We start from the raw sequence: 26810 nt of genomic DNA, 5'->3' as shown, positions 1-26810 counted from the left end.
TGTACTCCTCACAAATTGATGGCTTTAATCAATAATTATGTGCTTTGTTTCTAAACACACTCTTCTCATGAATCGCACCCTTGTAATCAATTATTCTCCTTGATCACTAGCTTAGTTTGTGTGAAACTAATTACTGTCATAATGTAAGCGCTGCTTATGTGTGAGTCGATTAGAATATTAAATAATCATATTCTTTATTGAATCGCACTTTGATCTTTCCTGATATTAATCGATGCTTTGACTTCTTATAAAACAAATGAGTTGTCTATGAATAATTATTATTTATTCTATTCATTGCCATTCCCCATAAATTAATCGCTGCTCGTTTTTTATCATTGCTCGTTTATAATAACATCTCCTTTATCGCTGTTCCAGCATTTCCTTTTGTAAATCGATCACTCCCCCTTACCTTATTGATCGATGTCTTGTGAAGACTTTGTAATTGTTGCCTCTTTTGACTAAGTCAAATCTGACTTGTTTAATTAACATTGCTGATTTGTCTTAACTTGTCGCACTCCTTAATGAATGTTTGTTCTTCCACTTGCCTTTCATTTGTCTTTCTTTATTAATATTAAGAATATGTAAATTATGTTTATAATAATATAAATTTATTTTTATTTGAATATTTCCGGAATATTATTAGATATTAATTAAATAACACATTCAATAAAAATTCAAATAGTAATTCATTGTTGTTATTATATTAATTAATAATAATAATTACTTCATTTAGGATATATATAACGATCAAGGAGGGGACATGACATTGGTGGCAGCCAAGGCCACCCACAACTGGAAGAAGAACACTCTGTCTATGGAGAATGGAGGAAGGAAGTTTATCATAGACCTCGGGACACAGTTGGTTAGTGACGAACTGGCATCATCTTCGGAATCAGAGGGTGAAGGAGAAGGCGACCTAAGGAGCAAAGGACGGGGCTGGAGGGAGCCCAATGACGAAGGGATCCTCAAACTAGGAGAGTGCTCCGAGGATGAGACGGGGTCATTAAACGGGCTCTTCCACTGGCAGATGGAGGATTACGAAATGTTCCAGAGCTACAGGCACAAAGTAGAGGAACCAGAGCAAGCAACAGAGGAGGTGTACCTGCCGGAATACAGAGAATATTGGAAGGGAGACGCCCCAAACCTCGGTGACGTAGATAATCCCAAGATCATTTGTGTCGGCAACAATTGGAACCCTGTGTGGAAGGCCGCAGCCTTCAAAATCTTTATTCTTCTTCTTCTTATGTACGGGAAGGAGACCATGGTCCCTGTAGAATTTGTGGTTCCAGGTCTTCGAATGGCCATTGAAAAAAAACTTGCCACCAATGGGTCCAAATTGAAATGCTACCACGAGAAGCGCGCAGGGGACCCGAGAGGCCAGAAGGACACCCGAGAGTCCGGAGGGGAACCCGATAGGATGGAAGGGGACTTGAGAGGCCAGGCAGGCGACTCGAGAGGCACGAGACCAAAGTGGGAGACTCTCGGGCGAGGCAAACCGAGAAAGGGCGATCCCAGAGGCACGAAACCCGAGCCGAATCTGGACACTTAGAAAAAATAAATAAATAAAATCTGTAAGGCAAAAAAAAAAAAAAAAATCCGTACGATCCGTAAAAAAATAAAAAAACCACGATGGAACCACCATGCGGTGGAACCACCAAGGTGGGACCACCGTGCGGTGGGAACACCAACGGTGAGACCACCGTGCGGTGGCAACACCGGTGGTTGATAACACCCCTGCCCGAGGCCATAAGCGCATAAAAACTTCGCCCGAGGACATAACCGCATAATACGACTGCCGCAAACATAAACGCAACCCCGCACAAACACGCAGCCCCCGCACAAACGCACTCCACCCAACAACGCAGCGCCCACACAAGCACACGCAAGGCATACGCAGCCATACACAGCCATCCAGGAGGTAGTTAAGCGTTCAGCGTGCAGAAGGAGGCCTATACGGTGTGTATGGTAGACGGTTGGTCGTGTATTCTATATGCGGTGATTCGTACGGTGGAGAGGTGTTGACCGCACGGGAAGGTGGTCGTACGATTGGAGGTGTCAGTGTTGTTGTTGACCGTACGGGGAGGTTGTATAGCCGGGGTGCCATCAGGGACATTAAGGTGGAAAAAAAAAAAAAAAAGACGACCAGATTTAAAATCATTCAATGACGTCTGGAGCCAGGACACTGAAAATATTAGAGTGGAGAAGAAGGGTTTTGGCATCTTAAAATATCACAGAAATGAGGTGCGCCATAGACTTTCGTATGGTTCTAAGGGTTGTAAATTGGCGCTGCCCCAGGACCCCGCGAGGGGCGCTGCCCCTCGACCCCACTGGGGAGACTACCCCTAGACCCCAGTTTATTTTTGAGCTACAATACACTTTTTGAGTTGGGTGAAGGGCATCCGAGAAGTCATGGTAAGTGTTGGGGTTGTTCCGTACTGTGAGAAAGAAGCCTGACGCTAAGCATTGGCGGGGAAGCCATAAGCCGTAGAGGGAGACGGATTTGGAGATTGCGAACAAGCAGAGTTGAAGGAAGGCATTGCAAGAACGCGAAGTCGTACGGCACCAGGGAGTTATTCAGTTCAGTTATCAGCCTTTGGGAGTGTGATGGAGGATTTGAGGTGTCTCCTAGCCTTTGTGCCAGAAGGTTGTGGCCACTTCTAGGCATGAATGGTACGCTTTGAGGAACTCAGAGTATGTCTCGGCTGGACGTGAGGTTGCCTCGGTGGATGCACAGAGGGCTCGGGAGGAGCTGACCACCAGGTTGGAGGCACTAGTAGAGTGAGACTTAGCTCAACGTACCCAGGAGTTGGATGCCGAGAGGGTAGGGTGGCTATCGAGGACAAATTGGCTAGGGAGACAGTATCATTTGAGTAGCAGTTGGTGGAGGCTGAGATTGAAAAGCGTGTTTTGCAGACAAGTTTGGTTTAGGCACAGGAGGACTGTGATGTCAAAGGAAGCACTAATGGTGAAATCCGCACTTGAGCATTGGATGGTAGCAGAAAAGGGTTTTCAAGCGAGGATGCAGCAGGTGTATGAGTTCCACACTCGACTAGCGTTCGCAGTTCCTGCAGTTCTCTACCTTGGTTTTGTTTAATGTCATCTCTTTTTTGTAGTCGTCCGGAGACGACTTCTTTTCTTGGGGGAGGATGATGTTGCCGGGAATAATCATTATGTTATGTTGTCATATTATGTTTATGGTGTCGTCGGTAATAATGAGTTACATCGGTCAGTTAGTTAGTCGTCCCGAAGGGCAGTTGGTCACACCCCTTCGGGTATTATATATTGCATACCGTTCCTTCTTAGTATCATCATGATAGTCGTGTCTGGTGTAATGTTATAAGCACTTGATGTACAAGGACTGTTGAATTAATACAGAGACTGGTTATTTAATATATTTCCATTATGTTCTGAGCATTTACTTTCTGCATTTAATCGTTTACCCGTATGTGGCAAACAGTGATGCACCTAGATTGAAATGATCCTTTCCCTACCTATAACTGCACAAAACATCAACGAAGCAACCCAAAGCATACACAGATTTCTATCCTGAACCAGCCCTTAAGACATATATGAGATCAAGACTTAAAATAGAACAGAGAGGAACTAAAACGCATGTCTAGAAATATCTCTACTAGTCCCAAAAAGTCTTCATTCTGCAATAAATGGGCAAGGTCGGCATCTGCAGAAGCATCGCAGAGTAATGGCAAACGTCCCCTGGCTGCCTGAAAGTGGTTGCAAAGGATCAGATTCGATAAATCAGCGAATTACCATAAGGCTAACATTGAAGCGTCATTAGAAAACGTTGCTACTATGAATCAAGAAGTAAGAAAAACAAATCCAAACTCAATGCTCATAAATTATGAAGATAAACAGGAGTTTAGAACAGCAATACCAATCTGATATGCAACAACTGCAAACTGATTTTTTCAACCAGCAATCCAAGAAAGCTTCAAATGATCATATCTCCCTCGATTCTTCTCCGAAATAGCTCAAACTGAAAGCAAACACACCATAAAGGCTACGCATCCAACCTCCATCCAATCCCAAGTTCCAACCAGCAACTATGGAAATGGCACAAATCCCAGTGCAACCCAGGCAAGATGGTACGACCAGCAGCAAAAATCAATTTCCTCATCAAAAAATCATGAAACCTTGGTCATAGAAGCACCCAGATTGTTGGAAAAGAATGAGCCAATACCCTCAAAAATCAAACCAAACTTCCAGACATTATGAATACAAACTTGAATCAGCAACTAGGGTTTTTACACTCCAAAAAAAAACACCACTCACACACCAACTAGAAAACATCAAATCAACTCAAAATTTGAATCTCCATTGGAATACCCTGGCAACCTCTGGATGAAGTTGCACCACAAGCAGCTAGAAGTTATCTTTCAAATTCAAAACTGGAAGAAGCTAGGAGGCACACAACCGCGAACCAAGAGTCTCTGAAAATATTTCAGTAGTACTTCGTTATCAAAATAATAGCATACCCAAATGAGCCTTTCAAACTTGCTTTTGTAGCTTTTCTCAATTAATCGACCCTCTTCTCCAAAGCCATGTGGGATTAAAAATTTTAACTTTATTTTTTTTCCCTTTTCATTTGCACCAATAACTTCATAAAAATTATTAATTCCCAACTTGGAGGACCACATGAGAACATCTTTTAAAAACAGCTTAAAGTCATTGAGCCTAGCCATGGTGGTGAAAAAGCAACTTGGAATTATAAAATCATTTTAGATATTACCTTCCAAAAATGGACTCCAAGACAACCGAATGAGCCACCCCTCAAACCAGACTGCCAAAAATATAAACCAAGTGTTGTATTGTACTACTAAAAATAGTACTTACTAAAAATAGCATACTGCTAAAAAGAGTGACTCCAAACACCTTTTAAGCACAATCCAGGTAGCCGTCAAAATTTACCAAAAATAGTAAGTTCAGAAATCTCCTCTGATGGAAATGCATGTCATACCACTCTGAAGCTCTCAAGAAACCCAAAAAAAACCAGAAGGCAAACTTCCAAACTCCTGCAAACACCCATCTAAAATTGACCCGGAAAGAAATGTCCTCTGATGAAAATGCATGTCATACCACTCTGAAGCTCTCGAGAAACCCAAAAAACCCTAGGAGGCAAACTTCCAAACTCCTATAAACACCCTTTTGATACCCACCCAGAAGATGGAAACCCTAATTTAGTCTATGATTAGCCTACAGGTTTCCAGAATAGGCTAAAGATGCATCTAACTGTCTAGAGCTGAGAAGGGGATATTACAATCCGCCCTCCCCAAAATTGCTTTTCCTCAAGCAAATGCAAGACCAGATATTGCAAAATCTGATCATTCTCCCAAGTCGCATCCTCAATCAGTAGGTTCTTCCATTTAACCAAATACTCCTTAAGAGTCCTCAAAGAGTATTCCCTGGAGTCAATAATGGCCTTTGGAATCAAAACCAACTGCCCCTCCTCATCCAAAGGAGGTAAATCTGATGAAGCTACCACATTGTGTCCAAGTGCCTTCTTGAGGTGTGACACATCGAAAACATTGTGTACCTTACTGTTTTCTCAGGTAACTCCAACTCATAAGCCACTTCTCCGACCCTCCTAGTGACTTTGAATGGTCCTTAAAAACGGGTCTTGAGCTTCTATGCTCCACTCTTCCTGAGATTGGACTTTCGGTAAGGCTGGAGCCTCAAGTAGACCATATCTCCAACAAAGTGTGCTCTTCTCGTTGTCGATAAACATACATCTTCTATTGATTCTGTGCGTGTTGAAGGTTGTCCTTCAAAGATCTCAGAATTTCTTGACTTTGCTACAACCTATCTCTCGCGAGGGGCTCTACTATCTCCAAATGTCAAATCAGCAAAGCTAGGTGCCTCATATCCATACAGGGTTGTGAATGGAGACATCCTAATCGACATTTGACAAGAAGAGTTGTAACAATCCTCTCCCAAATGAAGCCATCTCACCCAAGCCTTCTGCTGCCTAGACATATAAATTTTGAGATAACCTTCTAATCACTTGTTCACAACCTCAATTTGTCCATCAGTCTGAGAGTGATAACTAGTGCTAGGAGTGAGTAATGTGCCACTCAATCTAAAGATCTCCTGCCAAAAGATGCTTAGGAACTTGATGTCCCTATCACTCACAATGGTTTTCGGCAAACCATGCAATCGAAACACTTCTCTAAAGAAGAGATCAGCAACCTGAGCTTCTGTAAATGAATTGGTAATGGCAAAGAAGTGTGTAAACTTAGTCAATATGTGCACAACAACATATATGCAATCTTTCTCTTGCACCCTTTCGTAGAAACTGTCTCTAAGATCTAATCTGTTGTCCCAAATGCAAGTATACAAGCTGAATGTAAGCAATAACAATAATCTAGTGTCCAGATGTTCAACCAAAACCCAAACTAGTTAACCCAAATAGACATCCAATCTATCTGAAGCCTAAAATTAATCCTAACATTGAGCTAATTGGACTGAAATTGTTCAAACCTATAGCTGAGAAACTCTGATTTTTCAATATATAACTTTTGCATTGAAGAACCATCGCTGCAATACTGAGTAACTTTGGCCAAAATCAATTTTCTTTTCAAACCATGTGCTAGAAGTGACTTCTCAAAAATCACCTTGGTGGGAAACCAAGTTTTACTCATAATCTCTTTCGATTCCATTTGCAAGAACTCAAATGGACTCATATGGCAACAAAAGTATGAGGTAATAGCAGCACTAAAATCACCTTTTAAATTCACAATACTCCATGGTATGCTTCTTTCATCATCTTTCATCACCAACAATCCTTGAAAAGGGTTTGGTGCATAGATACCAACCCAAAGAGTAGCTCTATTGTGTTGTTGCTGCACTACTATGATTCCCATTTGACCCTAACTAAAAATGCATTCAATGGTGCTTATAGATTCATCACTAGTGCAATACTCCTCGTCAAATTGTACACTTCCAATGTACACCCTATCTTGAGGTAACCCTCAAGATCAACCATTAAATCATGACAATCCACACCATCATGGTCCTCTATAGAAAGTAAGTCACCAACAAACTTGAATGGCCCAGTAGACAACTCGACCTATTCTACTTGACAATTACATACCACACCTGAATTCCACATCTCATTTGTGTCATCAAGGTTAAGAGCATAGTTCCGTGACTCGCCATGACTCGCCAAAACTCAGCGAGTCACGGGCCGAGTGACCCTCAGTGAGTCCTGGGTGGCTCGGACCCGGACTCGGCGAGTCATGGCGAGTTTTGGCCGAGTCATGGATTAGACGCCTTTGTGGAAAGAACTACCAACATGTCCCCAACACATCTTCACAGATTAAATGAAATGAGCTCAGAAGAATCTTTTTATATTTCTTCAAATCCCAATGCACCATATTTGAGAAATACAATATTAATTTATTCAAATCCTTATGTCCCAAAAAACAACGCCCAAACAAGCTTGCACATTACTTTATAAAAAAAATATAAATTAACTTCTCCTTGGGCACTCATCCCAAAGTCGCTTTAATAATTAAATAAATACTCAAGTGGACTTTATAATAAAATATTACAACTTAAGCATTTAATTACAATTCCATCAACTAACTTATGGAAACAACAAAGGAGCATCGGCTATCGAAACTAAATGTGCTAAGGTATACTGATGACAAGACATCATGATTGAAGCTAAAACAGTGACTTAATATAAGTAACCATGGGCTCCAAGAAGTGTGGAGCACAAATCAAGTGGCCAAAAATGCTCTTGGAAGCATCACCACAAATCTCTTAGACAGCACAGCTCAATGCCATAAATGTAATGTGCCCACTTTGAAATACAATTTAATGATAAATGTTAATGGTAAAATTAAAATTAAAATATAAAAGAATATAATTAAATATAATTCAATTTTAATTAAGTTAATGAATAGTCAAAGGCATGAAATGAAAAGTTGACTCCCTCAAACATGAGATATAAAAGGGAGAAGAGAACCTCATTTGAGGGGGATAATTTGGGAATCAGAAGTGCAGATCATATTTAAATAAGAAGTGCAGATCTGATTGTGGAAGGTTGTGTCCCTTTCAAAGGGCAGAAATAATGAGAAGTGGCACTCTTTCAAAGGGTGCTAATGGCAAAATAGTGTATCTCTTGGCAAAGCGCATACATGATGAAGAGGTGTGACCCCTCCCTCACATTGAGAGATATAAAGGGAAGGACTCAAAGCATCCAATGAGAACACCATTGATCAGATCAGATCAGATCGGAACTGTTATTAATTTACAAGCAGTAACATCCTTGTTCTTGGTGGTATGCATGGGGATTCGATTAATGAAGAGACTGCAAGGAGTACACCAGTATTACAGGCAGGTTATTCAATAAGAAGCTAAAGCAAGTGGTATGAATATTTAACGAAGTTCTGTGCACATGTGAAATGAATATAACAGTTTTAATATGCAGACATCTATATATATTTTTACAATGAATATGAATACATAATAGAACAATATGCAGAATTTACATATCCATAATATAATAAACACAAATACAGAATGAACAGGTTTATGTTTTGATAAGTTTAGATATTCATGGTGATTGTGTAAATGGCTCTATATCCAAGTCTATGAATTGATAATGGACATCGAACAGTCCTTGAAGAAGAGAGCATAAAAGGAAAGATCGAATCTACAAATATCATTAAGACAAGACGATACTCTGGGTTTTTCTATTAAAGAGATAAAGGTATTCCCTCTCTAACCCCCCCTTATTGGCTGAGGATTGTAATCTAGGGAAAACTAGGGTATTTTACAAAAAGGGGACATTACAATAAATAGAAATGTGGAAAGAACAATACTGCGATGGCTCCAGAAACATAGGAGTTACCTAACTACCCACATTAGCCTATGGGAACCCAAAGGATAGGCTAATGGTCAACAATCTGGCTAGGCTTAGAGGAAACATTACAACATGGTTGGGTGATAGAATCACCATCATAGGTTTGTGAGATGAAGCCATAAAAATTTAGTCGAGCATTGGAGATTTCCCATTTCTATTCCTTCTTTTGTGTTTCATTGTTTTGGAGCAAGTAGTTGGACTTTGTGTGCTGATTAGGCGCTAAACAAAAACTTCTCTTTTTTTGAATTATATTATTTTGATCAAATCTTATGGCACAATTTTTAGACTTTCCCATATTTTTTACCACCACCTTTCAAAAGATAACAAAATATGTATTACCTTTACGTGCAATTTCTTTATGCTAGTTGCTCTTTTGTAATGTCCCCTTTTTTGGAGAGGAATTAATTAATTAATTTAAATGGTTAAGTTGTCCAAAATATTATTATTTTTCACGGATAGCTTAATTAATTATTTTAATTAATAATAATAAATTAATTATTTATAAAGTTATCAAATAAATTAAAAAATTAAAAGATGACTTTATATTTAATTAATTTAATAAATTGACTTAATAAAATATTATATCATAAAGTCACTTAAGTGAAATAATATTATTTTAATATTATTTCTAGAAGCTTCTAGAGATGGGCTGGAAAAAGTATAAAGGGAGATCTAGTTGAGCTTCAAAGCGGCAATCGGATTTGATATTGATTGGGTTTTGTAGAGCCAGGAGGTTTTTGCAAAATAGTGTCTTTGGGAACGAAAACTCCCATAGATAGCATAACTGAGGGAGTGAAAGACCTTCCGAGGGGTTGCAAATGAGAGTGGGAGATAACTCAATCTTTCACATTGTGCATAACAAGTTTATGGTGGTTGGGATTCATGGTACTTTTCAAATTATCAAATTGAATACCCTTAGTGTATCGATTTTTATTTGAGAAGAGAGGCGAATTATTTGAGAATCATTTCGAAGTGCAAATTGGGAGGTAGCTGCCCTAATTGCAGGTCTGATACAGAATTGGGTTTCCTCCTCCTAACCCACGATTTTGGTCTTATCTGATCATTGAAGCATCAAAACATATATTAGAAGACAGCACTGGCATTAGGAGTGAAGGGCGATTCTATTGGAAGCTTTTGGAAGGAGAGTTAAGAAGGATTCAGTGGTCAAATAAAAATCTGCAGTCAGGCTGTAACAGTCATCTCAGACCCTGGATTTCGCTTATATCATTTAGTTGAAGCATCAAAGTGAACTTGGGAGGACGGCGATTACATTGAGGATTTTAGGCGATCCTTGTTGATGCAGTTGGAAGGAGAAATAGAAAGAATTTGCTGACAAATCAGTCCTGAAGACAAAATCAGATCAGACCTCCATTCTTGCTCATAATCTTCCATTTCGGCAACGAATCATACCAAGGAGGATAGCACCACAACCAAGGGGATAAGGCGATCATGTTAGAAAACAAAGTAAAGGTTTAGCAGCTGATCATAACATTCCTTTAGACTTCCATTAGCAGCAGGGGCAATTTCGCAGATTTATTCGATTTGGGCATTGGTGAAAGTTCATCAACTCGGATATTGATTGCTTCTTCATCCACCCAGCAAGGCGATTTATAATCAGGTTCTATTTTTGGGCATCAATCTCTTTGTAATTACATATTGAATGCTGGTCAACATGGCTGTCTTGTGTTCTCAAAAAATTCTGAGTATTCATTAATAGGTTGCTAAGTATTGAACACGTATGAGTAATGTAATGACCCTATTGTCTCTTGAATAAATGGAGTAATTGAATTGCAACTCTTGATCAATGTTACAAAGGTTTCACGCCAATTGTTTGTCAAAATTACAATCTGATGTAGCTTCATGTTCTTGCATATCTATTCATACTATTGTATTGGTAAACATAAATACAACTTGCACCATCACCCTAGAGGCTTATTGTGTTGATTCGTAGTCATCCTTTGATTATTCTTTGTGGTTTACGCTTCCAAACACAAGTCTGAAAACTTGTAATCAAAACACGCAAGTCATTTAGCAGTCAAGAAACCGCATAACGTGCAGGTTATACAATCTGAGACTCAGAACAGCAGGTTGTCAGCACATTGTTAGTAAATATTCCTTGCATTTTCAGTCATTTGTTTGCAGGGGATATTTCATCTTTCTCATGCTGACTAGGTGTAGGATATTTATTTCTATCCTTTTCCCTTGCAGTCTTTTATGGTGTATGATATTTTACCTTGACTCGCACAATATGTGTTACCTTTAGGTACAATTTCTTTATGCTAGTTGCTCTTTCTCATGTTGACTAGGTGTAGAATATTTATTTCTATCCTTTTCCCCTGCAGTCTTTTAGGGTGTATGATATTTTACCTTGACTCGCAAAAAAGTGCGATAACAATGTCTTTTAGACAGGCACAATTTCTCTATAATGACCTCATTTTTGGATACCAGCTAGACCTTCTAAAAAGTGCACTTACATTTTGATGAACTTTTTGATTCTTGAGATCATCATAAAATGCGAGAGAAGAGCATATTAGCTTCTCAACAAGATTGGTATCCTCTTGGGAGATGGGAGAGTGTTGCACTGACAACGGCTTTGATACCATGTAAGATTTGTCGATGGTTTGAACTTCCCAAAATCTAATGACATGAGCAAGCCAAAATAACAGAAGTTCAACTAAAGATTGCAGAAATGCAAGATGACTACCATTCCACTATGAATGCAAATGTATTTAAAAAGGATGCTCAAGAGTGAGCTACAAGTAGATATATATAGGACACCCACCAAAACCACAACTAAAGAGTGCAGAAATGCAACATGACTACCATTCCAATATGAATGCAAATGAATTTACAAGGATGCTCAAGAGTGGGCTACACGTAGGTACATATAGGACACCCAACAAAAAAAGTGAATTTAGAGACTTTTGAACAAACCGGAATACTGAGAGGGGAAGTGAATCAGTATTCCCCTTTAGAAAGATTAAAACTGAACTTCTGAAACTTCACTTATTATCAATTAACTTCAACCCAAAAGAAATGCATGCAACATAACTGAAATGAAACAAAGGCGCAACCATAAAAGAGACACCAATTTTTTATACGTGGAAAACCCAAATGGGAAAAACTACGAAGAGGGTTCACTCTCAGGAAAATATAACTAGTTATATGAAGATTACAAGGCTCATTGCTCAGAATACAACGACTTACTACCGAAAGGCTCACTACCAAGAAATAGAGACAAAATTGAATTTATAGAATTGCATCTACACATGCATGGGATCAATTGCTGATAAGCTCAAATATCCAAACAACTGCTTGTAGTAGATCCTATCAAGAATCTCTGCAATTCTAACTCAATCTGCTTTCTTCAATCACTGTCGCACCATTTCTGCCTTTCTCCTTCAACACAAAAACTCACAAACATTCACACTTGTACTTCCACACACTCATCCTGACATCGTTCGCACTCATTCAACTTATGCCTCATACCATTACCAGATCAAATCATAACGTATATATATACTACCGGTATATGCACCAAGTCGGCCTTAAGAACACTTCCCCAAGAATACTTCTTCATTGGTCTTCTACATGATTTCCTTCAAGAATATTCCAACAGTCATATTACACGTTACAAGCACAAATTGAAAACAAGAACAAAAAAAATTCAAGGTCGGCTAGACCCAGAATGATGATATCCTCGAACTTCTGCAAGCACGCTTTCGAAGCACAAAAACACGATCCAACTTGACATGAAGAAATTAAGATCATGAACAACGTATTTCCAAAATATCATCATCAGATACCAAAATGTGGAGGAATACGGAGCACTGCAATCACTGTTGAACACCATCAATGTTTTTGATTAAGGCAAAAATAGGTTTTGAAGGGACCCAAAACCTTTTACAAGAAAATTACATATGAAGTATCATTAAAGCCCAAGAAAACAGAACAGACCAGAAAGACAACAGGACTGCCAGAAAAACAGAGAAAAACCCAACCCAACACCATCAAAAGGCCAGCAAAAAGCCACCAGAAGAACACAATAGCACCAGCAAAACAAACAACACTGACCCAGGTTCTTTAAAGTTTCAGCAACATCAGCTTCAAGACGATTCATCTTTTGGGCCACTTCCTTCAACTCCAGGATGTCCTGAGGTAGATTAGTAGTCTTCTTCTTCGTACTTGCCCTAGTTCTCTTGCTCGGACTCGAAGTATCCTCAGTACCCAAATCTTTATCCTGGTCCAGGTCAACAAAAACCCCGTCTTGGTGAAGTTTTTCAAGCTTGGCAACCACGGTACTCATATTTTCAACCGAGGATTTAACAATTTTGTGACTATGCTCCATAATATTGCGCAGGGTGGTCTCACATTTATTGAACCTCTGTTCCGCTTCCCTAAACTTGTTATCATACCTATCCTTCATCTTTTCAATAGCTTCCACATTCTTCGTTAAACAATCCACCATCATTTTCTTCTCATCTTCATTCCAAAGGGCACAAATAAAGGTCCCTTGAGGCTTCTCCTTCACACCACTAGAATGCATGGGCTTAGTAGTAACCTGCAATTTCTCCCCCATATACTCCTTCGCATGTAAGTCTTCAATCTTAGAAGAAAGGAATCTCTGTTTGAGGTTGAGGCTTTTAATCTCATGAAAAGCCCATTTGAAGAGTCTAAAGAAGTACATGGAGCTATTTTTGGCAGTCTCCAAAACCCCAAAAGCAATCTCCTGCTTGGACTGAAAATCCTGAAAGCTCAAGTCCACAGACACCTGAGAATTCCCCTCCTTGTCATGAGGAGAAAGAGAGTCCTCGGAGTCAGAAGGGGAGATAGGAACATCATGCTCCTGGGAACTAATAAGATATCACAAGGGCAGAACCTTTCCCTTTCCCCTTGACTTTCTTCATAAACTTAGCTCCCCCTGTCGAAGGAGAACCCTTGCCCTTATTGGTCCCTGCAGACAAATTCTTCTACACCCTTTTAGGTTTCTTGGGAGGGGGGGGGGGGGGTGAACAACCTCTTCCTCCTCAACCTGAGTGTCCCATCCCTATCGAACACCATCAAAGTTGAATACACTTCCAAAGCACAAATTCCGGAGCACAAAAACAATTGCTATTTGCTACAACCAACACCAAAACTCAGACAATATGAGAAACACATCTACATACTTGCAACATACATTTTCGGAGCAAAATCCTTTCGGAAACACATCTACAACTCAACATATCAACACTGTTCTCCACCTTTATGCATACATACCTATCTTCCATTGTTCTACATCATACATACGTATCGTTTCTCTGCAACACTTATACATACTGCTCTGCAACACCTATACATACTAACTTGCTATATACGGACTAATCCGGATCACCGGGTTTGACATCAATGGTTTGACATCAATGACAACCAAACATATATTTCTAACAATCCCCCCATTTGTCATTGATGGCAAAACACTTCTAATTACTTTTCTCCCCCTTAGTAACATATACTCTATTCTCCATATCTCTCCCCCTTAGTAACATATACTCTATTCTCCATATCTCTCCCCCTTAGGAAATGTCAATATTTCTCCCCCTTTGACATCAATGACAAAGGGTAACAACAAAAAGTTACCACAAAACTGTATTTCTCAAAAGAAGTTTCAATTGTGTTTCACATGAAAAATTCTCTTATACCTCTCTTTAAGTTCCAAAAGAAAGATCTTCCAAAAATTCGTTGCCATCCAGAGGTTTACACAGAGACTATCATTTTCCACCAACAAATCAATAGCATTAGATAAGGAATCAGGTACAAAAGGATTCTACACACACTTTTCAGCTTCAACAAGGGGACCAAAGAAATGTACCAATTTAGCTTCAACTATCTCCTTCACTTTCCAAAAAGTATTCACCACATCTTCCTTAGAATAAATAAAAGCTCTAATTGCAAAGAATTTATCCTTTTTCTCTGTTCACCATCTTTATCATTGAAAATGTCAAATATTTTACCAAGAGAGTTCATCTCGGACTCAATGGAGTCAATTTTAACTCTGAAATTCCCAAGAGCAACAAGCCACCGAAGACAATACTTGTACACTCTGGCCACATCTTCAACACAGTCTATCATATCCTTTATGCTTTCAAATAATCTTCTCTGTACACTAATACACCTTTTCTCCATAGCTTCCTGAACTTCATCTTTTCCAACAATTTCTTCAGGTGATTGCTTCAATCAATATTTAAGCACCTCAACCAAGACATCCGATAAGATATCTATCAAATTATTCAAACCGATGCTCTTCCAAAGCAGATAATCAACTAAGACTTCTTCAATTTTATCCTGATCATGATGGATGTGAAAACCACAAATCACCAATCTTCTTCTTCAAGCATACTCAAAATGTTTTATGTTCTGCATGGGTCATCTTCATCCATACTGTCTTCTTGTTTTTCAATTTTAGCCTTCTTTCCTTTAGCTTCTCTAGGAGGTTCCGGATTATCAAGATTAATTACTTCTTTCTTCTCATCACTTCTCTTCATCTTCTTCGATTCCAAAGGGGAAACTACAATTGATCTCTTCAACCTTCTTCTACTAGAGGAAGGACTCTCCTCAAAAGGATTGACAACGCTAGGAACCGGATCAGAACACCATATCTTCCGAAGATTTATGAAATGATCTTTGCATGCCTTTTCTTCGTCAACAAGACAACTCAGATACCTGTAAATTTTCTTTCCAGTCGTGATATTTCATTTCCACAGAACATTCTCTTCAAAGATAAAGATCTCACCAACAGATCAATGATTGTATCAATTAGCAAATCTCTCTAATCTCTCGTAACACCAATTAGGGTTTCGACTTCTTTATTTTTGATTATTTCTTCACCGGAATAGTTCCAACACCACAAAGACCAGAAATCGTTGATATAGCTTCCCTTGAAATTTGATAAGGTTTATCCAACATCATGAAACCATTCCAAACACGACTCAAAATGAACTTGATTGAATTCTCATCGGCAAACCACGAAAACTCAATCCAAATATCCAAACCTTTATGCCCTAATTCTTTGATTCTCTGAAATTCTTCATTTGTGAAAGAATTTTCAAGATTTTTCATTTTCTTATGATCAAATTCATCTAATTGAACTTCTACTAATTTCCCAAAATCTCCACTGCTACATTTTATCGCTATCATCTTGGATTCCATAAGGAAGAATGAAATAAATACCTCTTTTTGCTGACCTTGCTTGATTCTTCTTCTAAGCTTCAACTGCTCTTCAAATTCTTCAACATGTAATGCCAAAATGATCACAAAAATTCGATATTTAACTTCGCTTGATACGCCTAGGGTTTTCCCACTAGAACTGTCTTATCATAATGGCGCAATCTCCTACACTCTACATACGCAATCTACTGAAGCACTTAAATACCAACACCAATACCAGCACCAGCATGTCGATGCCACAACATGCAACACTTTGCGAGAGGGGGGGACAAATAGATTTTTCTTTAAGGTTCCTCCTAAGACAACGCTACCAGATCAATTTTCGAAGGAAGCACCTACACCAGATTCAAGTACAGCAAATACATTCTCTTCTTTCTTTCTCCATACCATAGTAGTCTTCTTCTTGGTTCCATCTAATTTTGCCGAAGCAACTACATTCTTACATTTGTTAGCAAAATGTCCAAACCTGTTGCAATTGTGACACTTGATGATCCTCTATCCTGAATTCACTGTTCACTTGTTCTAGATTTGCACTGGTTAGTTATATGACCAAAACCATAGCATATATGATAATAACCATGGAAGGGCTTATTCATCATGTTCATAAATGATCCATTTACTCCATTCACAAATGGTCTATAGCTTCTATTCATACCTTGATTACTGGAGTTATTAGCTTGTGTCCAAAACTCTTACAATTAAAGCATTGAGTATTTTGATTTACTTTACGCCTGCAATCCATAGCTTTATGTCAAAAACTCTTGCAATGAAAACAATAACAATTGAATGATGGGTACCTTTGAGCATTTGGTTGATGGACCGATGGTCTATTTCTAGTAGCTACTAGATTCCGACCTTGGTTGAGTCTTCAGGTTTCTTTTCAGCTTCCACCTTCTCTTCTTTGCCTTTGCCTTTGTCATTCTGATTTGAACATTCACCGGATTGAAAACCTAATCCTTCTTTGTCTTTATGAGATTTTTGCATTTCCACTAGTTTATCCAATAATGCATTGATTTCAATGACTTTTGCTTCTGACTTTAGCTTCATGATTTCTTGTTCCAACTTTCCACATTCTTCTATCTTTTGATTGATTGTATCCTTCAAACTTTCTTCCACTTTCTTGCTCTCTTCAATCTACAACTTCAGACTCACAATAGTCTCATTTGCTTGTTTCAACTCTTTATTAACTTCTCAATGCTTTGCTTTGAACTTCCAAATCTGATCTCTCAGCTTCTTGACACATTCATTTGATACCTTGACATTCTCTTTTAGTTCCTCATTTTCAGATTCCACACTCTCCAAATCTTCAAGGGTTGTCTTCAATTCTTCATCCAAATAGTATTCTCCTGCCATATCTCAAGGAGCCATCTGTTCAAATAAGATCCCTCAAGCGGTTAAGCTAGCAACAAGGGACCAAGCTCTGATACCAATTGTTGAACACACTGGAATACTGAGAGGAGAGGGGGGGTGAATTAGTATTCCCTTTTAGAAAGATTAAAACTGAACTTTTGAAACTTAAATTATTATCAATTAACTTCAGCCCAAAAGAAATGCATGCAACACAACTGTAATGAAAGAAATGCACAACCATAAGAGGGACACCAAATTTTTTTACGTGGAAAACCCAAATGGCAAAAACTACGGAGAGGATTGACTCTTGGGAAAATATAACTAGTTAAATGAAGATTACAAGGCTCACTGTCGGAGGGCTCACTACTCGGAATACAACAGCTTACTGTCGGAAGACTCACTGCCAAGAAATAGAGACAAAAATGAACTGAGAAAATTGCATCTACACATGCATGGGATCAGTTCCTGATAAGCTCAGATATCCAAACAACTGCTTGCAGCACATCCTGTCAAGAATCTCTGCAATTCTAACTCAACCTGCCTTCTTCAATCACTTTCACACCAATTTTGCCTTTCTCCTTCAACACACAAACTCACAAACATTCACACTTGCACTTCGACACACTCATTCTCACATTATTCGCACTCATTCAGCTTATGCCTCATATCATTACCAGATCAGTTCATAACATATATATATACTACCGGTATATGCACCAAGTCGGCCTTAAGAACACTTTCCCCAAGAATATTTCTTCATCGGTCTTCTACATGATTTCCTTCAAGAATATTCCAAAGGTTAGATTACACGTTACAAACACTGGACCAAAACAAGAACAAAAAACATTCAAGGTCGGCTAGACCCGGAATGATGATATTCTCAAACTTTCGTAAGCATGCTTCCGAAGCACAAAAACACAATCCAACTTGACATGAAGAAATTAAGATCATAAACAACGTATTTCCAAAATATCATCATCAAAAACCAAAATGCAGTGGAATGCGGAGCATAGTTGAAAATCTCGGACTCGCCTCGGACTCGGCAAACCAAAATTTTGAACTCGGACTCGGACTCGTGAAAGACTCGCGAAAGACTCGGCAAAGACTTGGCAAAAAAAAAAACCGTAGTTTTACAAAAAAAACATAAAGAAATTAATGCATTTAGAGAACATAAGTGCCATAATTGAAACATTACACATGTCATATGATCTACAAACACGCAACATTTGAAATTTCATCATTCATGGCAGCATATTCAAGTTTCAAGTTTCAACTCTAAAATGTATAATGGCAGCATAAGTATATAAATGTTCACAAAATTACATATAATGATATGTCCAAGTCCAACTCCAAATGTGAAAAACAACAATGTGAATGAACATACCAAAGAGAAGACTACATCTTCCTCTTTGTATTTTTCCTAATATAGCTCAATTTTTCAGGCCTTGAGCTAGAAGTAGTAGCAGTGGGTGTTGTGGTATCTAAATGGTGAAATGATTCTTCTTCAAAGTCAAAGTCCTCATCATCATCCTCATCTTCGTCCTCATCTTCATCCTCCATTTCATCCAATCTTGCTCCTTCTGCATCTTGTGCTGCTCCTCTCTCTATTTCTGCAATTTCTTCTTCGGTAAGGAGGACATCATCACCATCATTTTGTTCATTCATGGTCCAATCACCATATGGATCAATTTCATCCAAGTCAATGGCCTCATGTGAAACACCCTCCACCTGTCTAACTCGAAGGCGAAGGTTGTACCGAACAAATACTAGATCATTGAGCCGCTTTTGTGACAATCTATTTCTCTTCTTTGTGTGAATGCTCTCAAAGACACTCCAATTTCGTTCACACCCAGAAGCACTGCATGGCTAAGACAAAACACGGATAGCTATCTTTTGAAGATTAGGCGTGCCGGCACCATAATTCTCCCACCATAAATCTACAAAAAACATTTAGAAATATTAGAATTGAGAAAAAAATGTAACAATCAAGTTTGTAGGTTTTTTCTTGCACTATTGAACTAAGTTACTAAATTTTTTACCTGGTTGTTGTTTTCCTCTCCTATCAATTGCTAGTTGTGATGAGAAGAGTCTCCCCTCTGCACTTTTGTAGATCTTGAACAATGAACATTTCCAAATTCAGAAATAGATGCTAGATAGTCAAAGTGTCGAACTCAAATTCAATAATGAACATTTCCGAATTCATAAATAAAGATAGAGCAATTGCAAATGTCAAATCTCACCTCCAACTCATCAAGAACCTTGTCTCTCAACTCAGGATCAGGTGTCATCTTATCAATGCATGTAATAACACCTGCCATGACCTCCTCATCAGCCCTAAATGAATCAGAGAAGTAGAATTTCGGGTTCAAAAAGTAGGCGAAGGCATGTATCGGTTGGTGGAGTTGGTTTGTCCACCTACGATCAATGATGCGCCAAAAGATTTCACATTTTCTTGTATTTCCACGATAGTAATGTGAAATGGCCTCTTTGGCCCTATCCATGGCCTCATAAATGAAACCCATTGGCATGCCCTCTCCATCCACCATACGAAGAACCCTTACCAAAGGTTCTGTCACCTAAAAAAATAAAAAAAAATTTTAAATTAGTACAAAATCAACCCCTAAAAAATAAAATCAGCAAATAGACAAGATTGTATAAACTTTACTTTTGTGTTTGTTACTTACCGCAGTCAACTCCTCTCCACTTTTGGTGAACCCTTCATCAAAAACAATGCAAACAATCTTCTCTGCTTCAGGTCTTTTGGAGTATGCAGACCCCAACCAAGCATCTGACACAAACATCTGCTTAAGATGAGGAATGGCACTAAGAATGCTCTGCAAAGTGATGAAGTGGCTAGCAAATCGTGTCACTCCAGGTCGCACAAGGTCCTTGCCATTTGTGTGTTTTCTCATCAAAGCAAGCACCCAAGTATGGTTGTAGATGAATTTGGTGACACTTTTTGCATCTTCAACCACCTTCTTCACCCATCCAATCTTCCCAATGTCCTCTAGCACCAAGTCCAAGCAATGTGCAGCACAAGGACTCCATGTAATCGAAGGATGCCTCTGCATAAGCATTCTACCTGCAGATACATATGCAGCTGCGTTGTCCGTGATAATTTGGACAACATTCTCAACTCCAACTTCCCGAACCACACCATCCAACAGATTACACAAAGTCTCTGCATTTTTTATTTCATTTGACGCATCAACAGACTTTATGAATACCATTGCACCATTTGAAGCCACCAAGAAGTTGAGAAGAGTCCTATTTTGTCCATCTGTCCATCCATCAGATAAAATGCTACATCCTTTTCTCTTCCAATACCTTTTCTGATCATCAACCACACCTTCTGTATTTTTCACAGCTTTCTCTAGCAATGGCCCACTGAAGTCATGACCTGTTGGGGCCTTAAACCCCTTACCCGCCACTGTACATGCATTAACAAAACTTTCCCAATACACATTGTTTGCTGCATTGAAAGATAGATTATTGTAAAACCAAAAGTTTGAAGCTGCTATCCGTGCTTGTTCATGCTTCTCTCTATTCCATCCTGTACCTTCAAGTGAAGGTTGTGCACCTGGAACATTGCGTGGTACAAAAAAATTAGGGTCTGATCGAACAGGAGTGCCACTAGCCTCACCCTCATTGTCACCAAAAGATGAAAGTGACTGACGACCCCGACTGTGACCAATGGGACCCTAAGTGGACAATGTCGGATTCATTGCAGCTGCCATGGCTTCTCTTGTTTTTTGCCTTTCTTCCTTATGCATATCATTCTCAGCAAGAATGGCCTTCATCTCTCTAATAATTTCAGGAGTTGATTTGGGGCATGCCTCCACACCATATCCAGGTATTTGTGCAAGGTGGTATTTTAATCTATTGATTCCACCAGTCATCCATTTTGTGCATTCGGTGCAAGTGACCTCCCCCTTTTTGCTTCCTGCAATCCCATATTTCCAAGCTTTATCTCTTTGTCTTCCTGACCTTGGGGTTGCCCTTGGAGTTGAACTTGCCATTGCTGATTTAACATGAAAAAAAAAAAATCAGCAGGGTTTTATGGAAAATCAACAAAAAAAATGACAATGAATCATTTGGGAAAAATAGCATTCAAAAACAAGAAAAAAAAAAGAGGAAATAACTTAGGAAAGAAAATAGAAAAAAATTTGGCAGCATATCCCCTTGTTTTTCAAGATTTTTTCAGTTTCAAAACAATGAAATGATTCAAATGAAAAAAAAAAAGAAAGAGAAAAATCCTTACCTAGATCTCTCTTGCTGATTTTTCCTTCTTCCCTCTACTCCTCCAAACCCTTCTAACCTGCTACAGCCAAAAAAAAACCAAAATGAAGTCAAAAATTTTTTTAAAAACTTGTTTTTAACCCTTACGGGCGCGTTTTTCTGGGCCCGCGAGTCCCTGTGAAAGACTCGCGAGTCCGAGCGAAAGACTCGTGCGAGTCTTTGCGAAAGACTTGCGAGTCTTTCGCAGGGACTCGCCTCGCGAGTCCTAGGCGAGTCGACTCACGGCGCCAAAGGACTCGCCAGTCCGTGGCGAGTCCGAGGCGAGTCGCCGAGTTTTAAAACTATGATGCGGAGCACTACAATCACTGTTGAACACCATCAATGCTGAATACACTTCCAAAGCACCAAAAGAATTGCTACAACCAACACCAAAACTCAGTCAATATGAGAAACACATCTACATACTCGCAACACACATTTCCGGAGCAACATCCTTCCGGAAAACACATTTGCAACTTGACATATCAGCAATGTTCTGCACCTTTAAGCATACATGCCTATCTTCCACTGTTTTGCATCATACATACGTATCACTGATTTGCAACACTTATACATACTTCTCTACAACACCTATACATACTAACTTGCTATACCCGGACCAATCCAGATCACTAGTTTTGACATCAATGACAACCAAACATATATTTCTAATAGAGACAATGTGTGATAAAGGAAAAAATTAAAAATGTACTACAAGTCTCCCCCAACTTGGGGAAGTACAAGTCACATGTAGTAAATGTGTATTACCTCCCTTAGAAGATACCTACTAATGTGTGAGGGAGGCATAGCTTACACAAGTAGATACCTACTTAAATAAGCTTATCCTACCCTAGGTGCATACAAGTCCATAAAGTAATAAACTAAAATACAAGGAAAACAAAATGCACCAACACTCTTTGGTATTTTTCTTGGTGCTGTTTCTGGATTCAACTGTGTATGTGTTTGTGCATGATAAAAAAAACATACACAATTGAATCCAGAAACAGCAACAAGAAGCATCATGAATTGTGAAAAGTTGATATCATTGAACTCTTTGGTATTGTCTTCTCCTCTATGTTCATGTGATGTGATAATATTACACTACAATAATCAGTGTGTCCTCTTATGTACTGGAATTAATATGTTAAATAATAGAAATTCCACTTACATCAAAAAAAAATGTGAAATACATCTTAAACATCATGTTTGACTGAGTTTTAGAATTGAAATACAAATGAGTATTTATTAAGACCATCATGAGCCGTTATTTATGCTGAGACATTCCTAATGTGTCTTCCTCACTCCCAACATTCTAAAACTGCACGTTTCTATAGAAAAATATGTACTAAAACAATAAGGGCTAAGCCTTTGCAGTTTCCTCTTATGCATGAATTCAAGAATTCAGGATTCAAAATTTCTGAGCTATTGTCACTGTAACAGATCAAGTGCATTAATTTGCCACTTCTATTGTGTGAGCTTTATGTTTTTTATATGATCATTAAGGTTTGCATATTTAATTCATTTTTAGGACATAGTTGATTACATCCTGGACAGAGAAAAACCTGGCAAGTTCAGCAAATACTTGTATTTCTTTCAGAAATAAAACAAGCTAACCTTAGTATGCATTGGACAGCCAACTCTTTCTCTTGGGTAAGGAATAGCATCATGTAGAAATTTAGCAGATTTTAGTCTCTCCCATGTCCTCTATAACATTCAAGAAACCATCACAAGGTAAGTGATAACTTTAACTTCAAAAATTGTACCATTAAATTTCAAGTTTGCAAGGACAAAAGGCTAAGATGCTATGAGAACCTAACTTTTAATTAGCTCACAAACCTCTGCAAAACAAAGAAGACGACTGTATGGAAGAGTCCCGTCTTTCCCACTCTTTACTCGTTCAATTGTAGGAAACACAATTCCAATTGATGGATCTTCTGATTCATGTTCAGCATCCCAACACCCCCACTGTACAAGACAAGCAATTAATGAAAATAATATGACAGTTATTTTGTGTCATAATAAGACAAAATGGGCACACCTCTGGGTCTGTCTCATCAGATGCTGCAGATGAAGTTGACTTTCTACCTGCAGCTGCTGCAAAGGCAGCTAGAAAACGTGCATCAAGAGACATTCCAATGGAGGATGAACCTTCAGGGTAGCATTAAAAACCTTACATCAGGATTCTTCACTATACTTCATAGCATTTAAATCTTGACAGTAGTTACAACATAGCTCAGACAACAGAGAAATGAGTTTCACAATACACATTTTAATAGAATCTTTAACCCTTACCATATATAAAATCTGTCTCCATGGAATTAGGCCATTTGTATTGTGAAAGCACCTGAAAGGTATGGAGATGTGGGCACTTCATTAAGAATAGGAAAAAATGAGCAATATTTCAATAAGTTCATTACTGGTGCAAATGGAGAAAAAACCATCTAAAAATATTCAATGACAATTGATACATCATTCTTGCATCAGGCAAATGAGACAAATTTATAGTTTCGCAAGGCACATCTACACAATAGGCTGAATTACCATGCACATCCCTGTTACATTATCTATATAATTGGGTAGATATCAAGTCACTACAGCTACTTAGAGGCCAAACAAGGGAGATAAAAGAAATGACTCCAACTAATGGTGAGTCAATCAAAGATTCATAACATTTATCACCATTACTAATGAACAAAGCATCCGATAACAGAGAGATGCCACGAATAACAAGCAAGCAAATGCATAATAGCCGTATGAAAGGTAGCAATGTACTCAAAGGTTCTGTGTACTCAAAAAAGAATCCTCAAGGAACAATTATACTGTATGGCATTTTTTAAGGATTTGCTGCACAATAACTTTCGCTATAAAACTTGTAACAAAATACAATATCTCCCTATGATGCCAATGAAATTTTTGGTAAATAATTAATATTTACATATAATAACACTGAGGGTAAGGAAAACCCTAGCCTCCAAGTTAACCCATTTGACCCAAATTAAACTTTAACCACAAGTTAATCATTGATTCAATAAAGATATTGACAGGTTAACCGTCATACATGTCTGACACTCCATAACTGCATTATGCATTAAAAGAACATAAAAAATCAGACCTATTAAGTATTTCACCTTTGAAAAATGTGAACAAAAACAATTAATACAACTTAATAGGGATTGTAGACAATTGCTACAGAGCCTAATCATCCAATGATTTAGATTCAAGTGGCAATTTGATAGACAACACACCACATTGTAGTAAGTTAGATGTCATGAATAAAAGAAATTATTACAAAGAGAACATGGTAAAGACAATTCCCAGATTATAACTAAATAGAATGATGGATTGATGAAGATAAAAATATATTAATAAATGTTAATGTTTCTGCAATAAAGAAATGAACAACTTCGTTAGTTTGATAGGTATGTGTACCATCACTATCTTGTGCCATCTTTAAAGGTGAACCAAAATAAGAGAACCAAAGCCATGATGTGTAGCTATAGCCACATAAATCTATCTTACTTAATGCAACAAAACTTGGTCCTAAAGTCAATTGTGTCTACATCATAGTTACAAGACTCAGAGTAGCCTCAAACTCAGCAAGCTGATTTTTGTGCAATGTCCCCTTTTCAATCTATCCAACATTCTTGGAAACTCCAGCTTTCTTGGAGAGCACCAACTTTATTGAAAAGGTATTTTGACCATTGTAGAGAGTTCCTACATCCAAGATGAGTACGATGGTACTTTCCGTGTAAATCCAACATTCTAAGAGCACACTGCACATTTCTTGGAAAAGTTTTTCATCTTGGGAGGGTGCCAACCTTCATATAGACTAATTTCTTATGCACTTTAGCTGTTGGAGCTGTGGTCAGAATTCATGTTTGGGACTTTTAATATTTTTCATAAATTTGATGGTTGTGTGTAAGATAATTATATTATTGCATGGTTAAATATTTAAGTTGTCAAAAACTGGAAAATAAAAGACAACTTATATTTAATTATTTAAAAAGGTAATTAATTGAGTTTGGACAAAAAAACAATTATTGTGAAAAAGGATCCATTCTATTCATTATTGATTTCTAAAAACCCTTGCTTGCAGAGCTTTGGTTCAACTTTTACCCCGAGAATGAAAATCCTCTCAATTTATTCAAGAATTGGAAGATAAACACCTTTTGGTTCCCATTGTTGGCTTCATATAGAGGTCAAATTTGTGCTTAATGCAGGAAGTATTGTATTGTCCCCATTTTTGGTCATTCCAACTTATTGGTTTGCTCCAACTTTCCTAGACAGTGCCAACCTTTTCAGAATACAGTTTAGTTATTAGCATTGTGTACAGGGGATCAAGATGAGTTTATTGATGCTTTTTCAAGGGCTGCTTCACCATTTCAAGCACATTCCAAACTTCTTGGAGGAATATTTTATTTATGGGAAGTGTCATTTTTTATCAAGTGGGATCTCCCGGGAGCATTTGAGTATGTTGGCACATTCTAAATTCACCTTCAAGCATTTTTTGTATTTTCTACAACTTGGCTGGATGTGCAAAAAATAATTTAATAATTAATAATTAAATGTAAGTTGTCAAACAAAATTTAAAAACAACTTATTTTGATTATTTAATAAAGTGAATTATTGGTGAATAAAGTGCCGAAAAAAAGTTTAAAATGAAATTTAACTCACGTTTATGGAGCAATGAGGGTGGTTAATTAATAAGTGATTTTAAAATCTAATTTCTGAGGCATTCCCAAGAAGATTATAAAAAGGGTTGAAGAGACACATTCGAGTCATTTTGGATTATTCATCATTGGTGAAACTCTCTGTGGGAATTTGAGCTACTGTTCGAACTTTCAGCCTTGGGACAAAAACCCCTATAGTGAGGATTGGTTTCAGTAGTGAGAGATCCGCTTGATCTGATTTGCAGGTAGTCATTCAGATTCACCTGTGTGTTGAACGTTTGCAGGACTTTGGGCAAACAATTTATCTATTCAATTTTTCCAGGTTGGATGGGTTTGTCAATTTTGTGATCAAATTAAAGATTTTTGTGTTGTATGCACGTGGGAAAAAAAGCAGAAATTCTGCAGTATGTGCAAGCAAG

General features: G+C 38.2%; 1 protein-coding gene across 5 annotated transcripts in view; it reads right to left on the bottom strand.

The window, feature by feature from the left end:
- Nucleotides 1–26810, bottom strand: part of LOC131067524 (uncharacterized) — a 234301-nt gene that overhangs the window by 71004 nt on the left and 136487 nt on the right. For 4 of the 5 annotated variants that reach the window (XM_058002558.2, XM_058002559.2, XM_058002560.2 and 1 more), the window contains 4 exons: nucleotides 24014–24065; nucleotides 23760–23869; nucleotides 23558–23686; nucleotides 23336–23425 (listed from right to left, as the gene is read on the bottom strand). In XM_058002558.2, the coding sequence (XP_057858541.2) occupies nucleotides 23336–23425; nucleotides 23558–23686; nucleotides 23760–23869; nucleotides 24014–24065 (381 nt within the window). Of the gene's footprint in view, nucleotides 1–23335; nucleotides 23426–23557; nucleotides 23687–23759; nucleotides 23870–24013; nucleotides 24066–26810 lie in introns of those variants that run through there. The other variant, XR_009111823.2, reaches the window with a different exon arrangement.

Source organism: Cryptomeria japonica, chromosome 10 (assembly GCF_030272615.1).
Source record: "Cryptomeria japonica chromosome 10, Sugi_1.0, whole genome shotgun sequence".
NCBI classification, from domain to species: domain Eukaryota; kingdom Viridiplantae; phylum Streptophyta; class Pinopsida; order Cupressales; family Cupressaceae; genus Cryptomeria; species Cryptomeria japonica.
Note: the sequence above shows the minus strand (reverse complement) of the source record. Positions and strands in the feature narration are given on the sequence as shown.